This window comes from Rana temporaria, chromosome 7 (assembly GCF_905171775.1).
Source record: "Rana temporaria chromosome 7, aRanTem1.1, whole genome shotgun sequence".
In the NCBI taxonomy this organism is placed as follows: domain Eukaryota; kingdom Metazoa; phylum Chordata; class Amphibia; order Anura; family Ranidae; genus Rana; species Rana temporaria.
This window is the reverse complement of record NC_053495.1, coordinates 158,928,022-158,937,857: the sequence shown is the minus strand read 5'-3', so window position 1 is coordinate 158,937,857 and position 9,836 is coordinate 158,928,022. Positions and strand designations below refer to the sequence as shown.

At 41.3% G+C, this 9,836-nt stretch overlaps 1 protein-coding gene across 1 annotated transcript; it reads right to left on the bottom strand.

Moving 5' to 3' along the window:
* Window positions 1–353: 353 nt before the first annotated feature.
* On the bottom strand, window positions 354–9,404 carry LOC120946224 (voltage-dependent R-type calcium channel subunit alpha-1E-like). Its single transcript, XM_040361047.1, has 3 exons — window positions 9,137–9,404; window positions 7,956–8,242; window positions 354–451 (listed from the first exon to the last, which is right to left on the bottom strand). Exons 1-3 carry the CDS (start codon window positions 9,196–9,198, stop codon window positions 354–356), a joined length of 447 nt encoding a protein of 148 aa, XP_040216981.1. The 5' UTR covers window positions 9,199–9,404.
* Window positions 9,405–9,836: the final 432 nt, after the last annotated feature.

The following is a 9,836-nucleotide window of genomic DNA, read 5'->3' as shown; positions in this document are numbered from 1 at the left end:
CAGCATTAGTTCCCTAAAATTCAAGCGGAAAGTGAAGCAATTTAGAAGAATAGTGCATCTATAAATGGCAAAGTAAAATGTTTCTTACACTTCTGCCACCTACGGCAAAATATTTGCATCCCCAGCCTGCTCTATGCTAATGCATTCTGAGTGAGCTCAGTTTATTTTTCACACGTTGCCTCAAACAAAGTGGCCCATACGATGGTAATATGAAGTCCTAATACGAAGCCTTTGGGAAGTTAGTAATTCATTACTATAGATAACTCAAAATCAAATAGCCACATGAATGTTTATATGCTATGCAATGCCTCGTGTTATATCACATCACACTGTGCCAACACAGCGGATTCCAGTTAGTCGAAGTGGAAAAAGTCACATATTTCAGTTTTTGGCTTGCTGCTGGTGAGTTGAATTATTAATGGCAATATTTCTGCACTTGAGTTCCCTGGTACTGCCACAACCCACAAAACAAAAGGTCACTGAATCATTTGCCCGGCATAGCTGACATATGAGGATTGGGATGGCACATCCTGGTCATCATGGTACCAAGCAGGGATGACACCAAACAAGGGGCCAGATTCACATAGAACCGCAAGTTTTCATCGCAAGCGCCTGATTCACAAAGCACTTGCGATGAAAACTATGCCGGCGGCCTTCGGCGCAAGGCTGGCCAGTTCAAATGGGCGTGTGCCATTTAAATTAGGCGCGCTCCCGCGCCGGACCTACTGCGCATGCTCCGTTTCGCAAATCCCGTCGTGCTTTGCACGCCGTGACGTCATTTTTTTGAACGGCGACGCGCGTAGCGTACTTCCGTATTCCCGGTCGTGTTATGCAAACGACGTTCATTTTTAAATTTCGACGCGGGAACGACGGCCATACTTTAGACAGCAATACGTTTGCTGACTAAAGTTAGGGCACCTAAAACGACGACTAACTTTGCGACGGGGAACTAGACTAGCGGCGACGTAGCGAACGCGAAAATCCGTCGTGGATCCGCCGTAACTCCTAATTTGCATACCCGACGCTGGTTTACGACGCAAACTCCCCCCAGCGGCGTTCGCGGTACTGCATCCTGAGATCCGACAGTGTAAAACAATTACACCTGTCGGATCTTAGGGATATCTATGCGTAACTGATTCTATGAATCAGTCGCATAGATAGAAACAGAGATACGACGGCGTATCAGGAGATACGCCGTCGTATCCCCTTTGTGAATCTGGCCCAAGGTTCTTGAGGCCTTTTATTGATTCCTGCTGCTGCTGGAAGTAACAAAGGGGAAGATTTACTAAAACTGGAGAGTGCAAAATCTGGTAGACTCTGCATAGAAGCCAACCAACATCCAGGTTCTATTGCCAACCATTAATTGAACAAGCTGAAGTTAGAAGCTGATTGGCTACCATGCACATCTGCACCAGTTTCTGCATGCACCAGTTTTTGTAAATCTCCCCCAAAATGTCTTCAGTATATATTGAGGCAAGATTAACCACTTGATGACTGCCCTATAGCACATTTACTATTACATGGCGGCCACGCTGTGCAGAATCGGGTATATGTATGTGATACTGCACTTTCCGGGTATCATGCGCAAGTGTGTGCCACTGGTGCCTTGCTGCTGCTGTGAATCTACACAGTGAATCTGGCTGTACACAGACAGAATGATGATCTGCATTTGTAAACAAGGCAGATTGCCGTTCTGACAGTACAGAAGGCATGGATCCTGTGTTCCTGTAAAGCAGGAACACCAATCCATGCCTTCTTCCACTAGTAAAAGCACCTCCCCCACTATACTGAAACACCAGCTAGGCACACAGTTAACCCTTTGCTTGTCCCTGATGTTAACCCCTTCCCAGCCAGTGTCATTAGTACAGGGACAGTGCATATTTTTAGCACTGATCACTGTATTTGTGTCACTGGACCCCAAAATAGTGTCCAAATTGTCAGATAGGTGTCCTATTTGTCCAACGCAATATAACAGTGCTACTTTAAGTCGCTGATCGGCACCATTACTAGTTCAAAAAAATTATTGCATAGACATATCCCATTAAAAAAAAATGCCCTTCTCAGGAAGAGGGGTAAATCATTTCAGAGCTGAAGTAGATACCCAAGATCCCAAGTGGGCAAGGTTTAGTGTTAGAGGAAGGATTAGCATGAGCATCTTCAGGCAACATATTTGTGCTATCTTCAAAAGAGAAAGTAAAAGGTTGACTGACCCTTTAAATGTATACCATAAAAATTTCTAAAGTAAGTAAATAAATGTATGTAACATTATGTACATGTATTTTTATATAACAAATATTTTAACTGTACTAATCAACATCTGGATTGGAATGTATTGTTTGCATATAATCAGCAGTACATACACTCCGAGGGTCATGTCGTTTTGTAGATGCTTGGTAGTAATTCAATAATCATTTTTCTTACAGGCTTACAGGAATGAAAAAAAAATATAAAATGCTACATCTCATATGGTTAGCACTATTGCTTGTAGGATATTTTGAATTCACATGTGTAACAAAGGGTATTACCAGCTACCCCAAGAATGCTGAATTGTAAAGCATTATAGGGATTTTGAACTACCGTAATAAGTACATTGTGCTATATTAATCCGATCATTATTACACATGGTGTGAACTCCCTTGGACCAGCCCATGCAATGGACGCTACTACATTTAAATTATTGTGACAACACCATATTATAAGAGGTTATATAGATGGACAGCAGAACAGTCAGAGTGATGGAAATCATAGGTAAACAGTTAAACATCCATGGTTTTATTTAATAAGTCTGAAAGCCAACCAAAAAGCAATCATGTATCACTGATCCAGCTATAATGAATTCAAATTAACAATTGCACTTGCACTTCACTTTCCATATGACTGGAGCATTAACTAAGCCCTCTTTTTTTTTTATTAAACAGAAAGTGTTTTGTGCAAAAATGTCAATGCAACTAAACAACAGCTTTTAGCAGTTTAGTACAAAGAGACTAATGATAGCTAACTTGAATGGTTACTCTAGATAACTTGTTTTTGCACCTCACTGCTCTGGCAAATAATTTGTAATAAATATAATTCTTAGGGGTATAGCTTGACTAGAATTTTTTTTTGCTTTTACTAGTTTAAAATCCCAAAAGATGTACAGTGGAATTTTTGTATAATTGTATTTGTTTCTTAACTATACCTTCTTAATTAAAACGATTGTCAATATATATGTCCAAAGCTTCAAAGAGAAAAGCCTGTTAAGAGCTATATCTGATTAGTGATTTAAAAAGCTCTTGGTCAAATTTTTCATCAGAGCGGGTGTAACGCCTAGGATATTTGCCTTGCAGCTCCAAACCTCTTGGGTCCCCTAATTCAAGGCATATTAGTTGTGGGCTAACAGCAATACAGATACATAGGAAAAACTGTTGTAAGTAACAATATATGACTAAAGGTGCCTAGAGATATCAGAGAATGATTGCCCAATTACAGTTAGGTCAAGTAATGTTCACATGTCTGTAGGCCATCCCTGACCACAGCAGTCATTCCTTACTCATGTCTTATAGGGAAAAGAGTTGACTGACTGGTTCGGATTTGTCCCAGGCAAATGCTAGTGTGTTCTGCTAAAAGAGGTCAATGATAAGGATGTCTACAGAGAGCTGTAACTCCTTTCTCAGTAGACACAATCATACACATTGTTCCAGTGTGAAAGTGCAGATTTTTGTTGTAGCAATTTGCTAGAAAGAGCTGGGGCAATAATATAACATATTTGTCCCGGACATAGGTGTGCGCAGCCTATTACATTAGGGTGTGCACCCCAAAGCTCAAACACGCATCTATATATATATATATATATATATATATATATATATATATATATATATTAGTAGGGAAATGGACCGTGTCAGTAGAACAGTGGATGGTGTCAGTGGGCAGGGAATGTTGTCTGTAGTTTTTTTATTTTATTTTTATTATTACATTTTACAATTACATTTTTTTTTTACAATATTTTTTTACAATCATTTTTTATTTTATTTTACAATTTTTTTAGAAGCACCATTGGTGGACTTTAGTGATATATCAGGGGGCTAAACAGACCCCTGATATCGAATTTTTGAGACAGAGAATGGGGCTGAGGACAGAGATTCCAGAGTCCCTGTCTCTGCAGCCAAGCAGCAAGGGGAATCTGTGCAGCACGGGGTGATTAGGGTGTGCCTGGGCACACCTGGCACACCCTGTGCGCACGCCTATGGTCCTGGGGCATTTTACATATTTTTTTAATAGTCGGGAGACCAGAGCACACTTTGTCTTAGGTCGCAGGTGTGATAAAACCAGGACTTGTGCTCATGCAAGACTGGGATCTAATTTTGTGGAGGCTCACTGAGGTCTTGATAACTTGTAAGAAAAGAAATAGCTGCACATCCAGGAATTCCGATTGCCTTTTATTGTTCGAAGTGATAACACCAAAGACACCAACACGAGGTCACGTAGACACGTTTCACACAAACATCTTGTGCTTAGTCATCGTATGATTAAGCACAAGATGTTTGTGTGAAATGCGTCTACGTGACCTCGTGTTGGTGTCTTTGGTGTTATCACTTTAAACAATAAAAGGCAATCGGAACTCCTGATGAGCAGCCATTTCTTTTCTTACAAGTTTCCCACGGAGGCGGCCGGGGCTGGCACTCTACGAGATATTCCACCTCAGGTTATCATCATACTCCTGGCTCTTTTTCTTTGTATATTGAGGTCTTGATAACTGCTTGCCCTCAAAGTCAGGACTTTAAAAACCATTTCCAGTAACACTTTGCATTCAATCTGGCTAATCTAAGCTCATTAGTAATACAATGTTATAGAGGCATCATCCATAATGTATCTAATTATCTTTTTTTTTTTTAAAGAGGAACATAAAAATGTATTTTCATTTTAGATAATGTTTATAGTTACACGGTAACTCAAAGTCAGTATTGAAAAGATAATAAGAACTGAAAAAGAACTATACTAAAGAAAAGCAATATATGGCCATAATGTTGTAGAGATTGCAGGAACTCATATCAACCAGTAAAAGCTTTACTTACTACTATCAGATCAGTGAAAGATACATTCTGATTGGTTTTCTCTGGGTAACTGCACTTTGCTTAATCTAATAAAACCAATAGAGGGATTTCATAGCATATCTGTTCAGCCCTGAAAAGCATGCACACATGTATTAGCCGAGGCAATAATAAATAATTGATATACACATTTGCATCAATTTATGTGGCATTTTCCATATTTACTTCTACCAGAGAAATAATATTAAACTTCACCTTGAACTGCATGTCTGTAGAAACCAGTTCTACTGCTCTTACACAATAGGGCTTTAGTTCTAATGCAGATACATAGATTTGACAGGTCTGGATAACCCACTGCCATAGAAATTTTTCAGGGACACTTTTCTGTCAAGTAGGACAAGCTGGCTAAACTCACGACCGTCCCTTCAGAGGAACCTGGCATTGGCAGCAACAAATGGCTTTGCTGTCCATGGTGCTGAAACCTAGACTACAACCCCATCTGAGCACTGCTCACTCATTTAGTTCATGGTTCTGAAAGTGGACAGGCTCTCCTGGGATGGGTTAGCTGTAGTGCAGGGTTCACCCTAGTTGACCTGTTCACCCATCCAAATGTCCTGCTGAATGCAGCAAGAAGCCATCCGATGTGCCGTGCAGGCTGCCAACATTATTGGTTGCTAAGACGCTAGTGGCCACCCTGCATCGTTAGTTGCTAAGATGTAGATGGCCACAGGAATCCTAGCAAGCACTATCCTGCTGCCTTTCAGCTTGTGCACAAGCTGGCAGCCATCCAAAGTGATGCCATTGACCAAATATCCTATAGGGAATATTCACATAGGGGGTGGATAAATGGGTGTCTCCTTATTTAAAATGAGGCTTCCCTTTTCCAAAAGGTTCCCTCCCACAACCCCCCCCCCCCCAGATCCATCAGACCAGGGATGTGGGGAAGAGGCTTTTGTTCCCATGACCCAGGGTTAAGGTGCTTTGACAGGGGGTTCCTCCTTATCTTAATGGCATGTGGTCTAGTATAGTTCTGAGAGGGGGTGCTTGCTCACCCCCCCCCCTTTCCTGCATGCTGGGATAAGGGTCTGGTATTCATACACTATTTTTTATTGGTTTATTTTTTTTGTGAGGTTCCCCTTTATAATCCATACCAAACCTCCATCAAGGATTAGGATCTGGTATTAACTTTGGGGGGTCCCCATAAGGTTTCTAACCGCAATAAACCAACCCCCCATTAAAACGTCATTTAGGAGCAAATGATTTTTCTTTTTTTAAACATTTTCTGACAATCATGTCATCAAGTGATATAGATCCATGTCAATCACGATGAATGATGCCCATTGCCCACCCATCCAACATTTATGCCCCCGATGCCTGCTTGCTGCCAATGACAGCTCCCAGCCCTATCACTGAATGTAAATAAAGGGACTGGTTATCCCAGGTGACGTTATTGACTATGGCCATATTTGAACAGGGAGTTCATGAACCCAACATCCCCCCCCCCCCCACACACACACACACACTTCCTAGCCAGCCAGCTACATGCTTGAATAAAGATCTGATATGGATCTTTAGAGGGAACCCATGTCGTTTCATGTGGGGTCCACCCTTACAATCTATAGAGGACCTTCACTTGGGATAAGGGTATGGTATAGATCAGGGATCGCCAAACTACAGCCCTCCAGCTGTTACAGAACAACACATCCCATGAGGAATTGTAAAACTCTGACATTCACAGACATGACTAGGCATGATGGGAATTGTAGTTCCTGAACAACTGGAGGGCAATAGTTTGGAGACCCTTGGGATGAATGGAATCTTTGCGTGCTTTGTTTACAAACAAAACAAAGTGGCTGGGAAATGTCAGTTAGCAGCTGGCAATTGAAATTGTATTTTCTTTATATATGTCATTTTTGCTTGTGAACATCCTACAAATGCACCACTTCACAAGCCAGTTTCGACATTCCCTAAGTATGTTATTTAAAGAAATTACATATTTTTTCTGTCATCCTTTAAACCTCATTAGCCACTCCCAGCCAAAAGGTATTGAAATATCTTTTTTTATTCCCCATGGCAGTGTCCTTTGACATTCCCTTTCCTATTAGCCTTGAAAATTGAAAGAATTGATTTTTAAGACTTCAATGGGGTTCACATTAAACTTTGCAAATTGCAAATTTTTGAACATGTTTATTGAACCTGCCCCCAAATCGAACCCTAGCAGATTCGCTCATCTCTGCTGGTAGCTGTCCAAACATCGAATCCCCATAATAGAAACCTTTGCACGCACAGCAAATCTAGCTAATGTTTCCTTTTCATTTTACACCTGTTGGCAAGCATGATTTAATCTGAAAAGAGGGCGATTTGTCATCGTTGCAGTAAAGAAATCATGGTGTAGCCGTTGAGAAGGGGATCTGTCAGCATCAGTCTTTTAATAATTAATCATTGCGATAGGAAGAAGGGGGGCTGTGAAGAGAGTGAGCCCACCGCCTCTCTGCTATAGATATTGTATAAAGGCTGAACAGAGCAGGTGAACTTCTAATCCACAGCGCTAACAGAAGGGAAGGGAGGGGGTAGCTCACTTTCTCAATTCATTTTCAGGACAGGTAGTCCTACCAACTCCCAACTGTTCAACATGTCAACGTATTAAGCCTTTTCCTCATATACAATACAATCATCAATAATCCTGAACAAACAGTCATCAAAAGCAAACAGGACCAACATAATTTATGGGGCTTGACCATGTCGTTCCACGGTGTCTGTACACAATTCAACGTTCTTACCTTAGCTGAGTTTCCAGCTGATGACCTAAAGATGCTGCCATTATCTGCAGCAGCATTTTTTTTTTTTTTTTACCGGGGCATTAACCCCTACCTTTCCAGGAGCTGTGAATTCCACCATAAACCAGTTTTTTTTTTTCCACGTTGCATTTAAAAAAAAAAGGATATGGCCAGTCGATGAGCTTCTTAGCATATTTCCTGACAAGATTGTCTTCTCCAAAGATGAACAGCGACCTGTTCACGGTGAAGCAGTTATGCCGGACTGGGATGGGATTGTATAAAGCCATGGTCCTCGCTCTTTGGGCTTTAGATTGCTTGAAAGCTGCTTGGGTCCCCACTGGTGCAGCCGGAGACCCTTGCAGAGTCTTACTCCTCTCTGATCCTCCATCCCCGGACCCCAATCTGCCAGCCACCGCCTCTCCAAAACGAGCCATCCTGGAAGTTAAAAGAAAGAAAGGAGATCAGAGGTAATCCAAAGGTGGGGGGGGGGGGAACAGATGAAGAATATCAAACAGCTTTTAGTAATAGAATACTCACTCAGTATAGAAGATAAGTGTATATGAATATCCCCCAGCCTTAAAACGTCAATAAATCCAAATAGATCCTATGTGTATTACAGCTACAAGGAGAAATATGGATCAGCTAGTAGTAGCCAAGCCACCTGATTAATTCATTGGCACGCTGCAGCCCAAATGGACATCACATAGTGGATCAGCACTGCGCACACATGAAGATCTGTTCATGATTATTGAGTTGGGAAGCAACAAGATCCTATTCACATAAAGACATGTCCTAAAGCCCAGGGGGGCAGGCAACGCTGTGATAATGTCTCACATCGCGTGTAGCTGGCAATCAATTGGGAAAGAAAAAGGGAATGCTGTGCCCAGTTCTCTTCTTCTAGCCCCCAATAAAGAATAAAAAAAAAATAAAAAAATCTTAGCATGCCATTCAAAGAAGGAGTGTAGGCAGGTAGCACTGCAGCACAACGATCTGTTGCCAAGGCTGTGAACTTCCTGATAATAAAGCTTTGTGTTGGCGAGCCACATGCAGGAGTGCAAGGGGATGACTACACACCGAACAGATACAAGCAAAACAAATGATCAAAAGACAAGGGAAGAGGCTCTACATGTCAAGAGACGCCAAATAGCCTTGGCAGCATTGGGGCGGGGAAAACAGACATAATTAAATCACTTTCAAATGGGCATTGTAACCAGAGAAGCCATGGAACAAATTGGGATTAAAGGCATAAAACAATCAGCACATGCCCTGTAAACTCAAGCACTGGGGTACAGCAAGTCTTAGAGTGGCACACCAAAATATCCTACATACATGGCGAAGCTGGTGTCTGGTTCCTCCTCCGTATGGATCTGTGTTGCAGCCAGAATTAACATGTAAATGCCCTACTGCCAAAACGCAGCTCTGTTTCACACAGACACACACACTAAATTACTTCTTCCTGGAGACAGCACAGCGCAGCCATACAGCCCCCACCCCCTTCTCTTTCATCTCTTTTAACTGAAGGTGCTTCTTGCAGATTATAATGTTGCCTTGTATCAAATCCGGCTACTGGCTTGTCTCTCTTTTATTCTGCTTTTCTAAGTCTTACCTCCTCCAGTGTTTCCTTATGACTTCATCTACCCTACATCAAGCCCGCTTGCAAATCAGTTTTGCATTAATAAATGCAAGTCATTAACAGATAAGACATGTTTTGACACAAAAAGCAAATACATTCCAGAATGGATTGCAAACAAATTGACGAGAAAGATCCCAGGTGTTAAACGCTACAAAGTTTTTTGTTTTTTTTTGCTTATTTTATTTAATTTCTTTATATATATAATTTTTTGCTTTCAGGCATACTGGTGAGTTTTATTTAACCACTTAAGGACCAGATAGATTTACCCCCTAAATGACCAGGCCATTTTTTGCGACACTGCATCGCTTTAACTGACAATTGCACAGACGTGCAACGTTGTACCCATGCAAAAAATTGATTTCCTTTTTCTTTTGGTAGTAATTGATCATTATATAT

Bases quoted from the DNA above. Each gene is read 5' to 3' on its own strand.
- LOC120946224 (XM_040361047.1), bottom strand. From the start codon at position 9,198: ATGTTAATTCTGGCTGCAACACAGATCCATACGGAGGAGGAACCAGAC. The intron at 8,243-9,136 runs GTATGTAGGATA...TTTAACTTCCAG, and splicing joins CCAGACACCAGCTTCGCCAT to GATGGCTCGTTTTGGAGAGG. The intron at 452-7,955 runs GCAACGTGGAAA...GGGTTGTGGCAG, and splicing joins ATATCCTTTTTTTTTTAAAT to TACCAGGGAACTCAAGTGCA.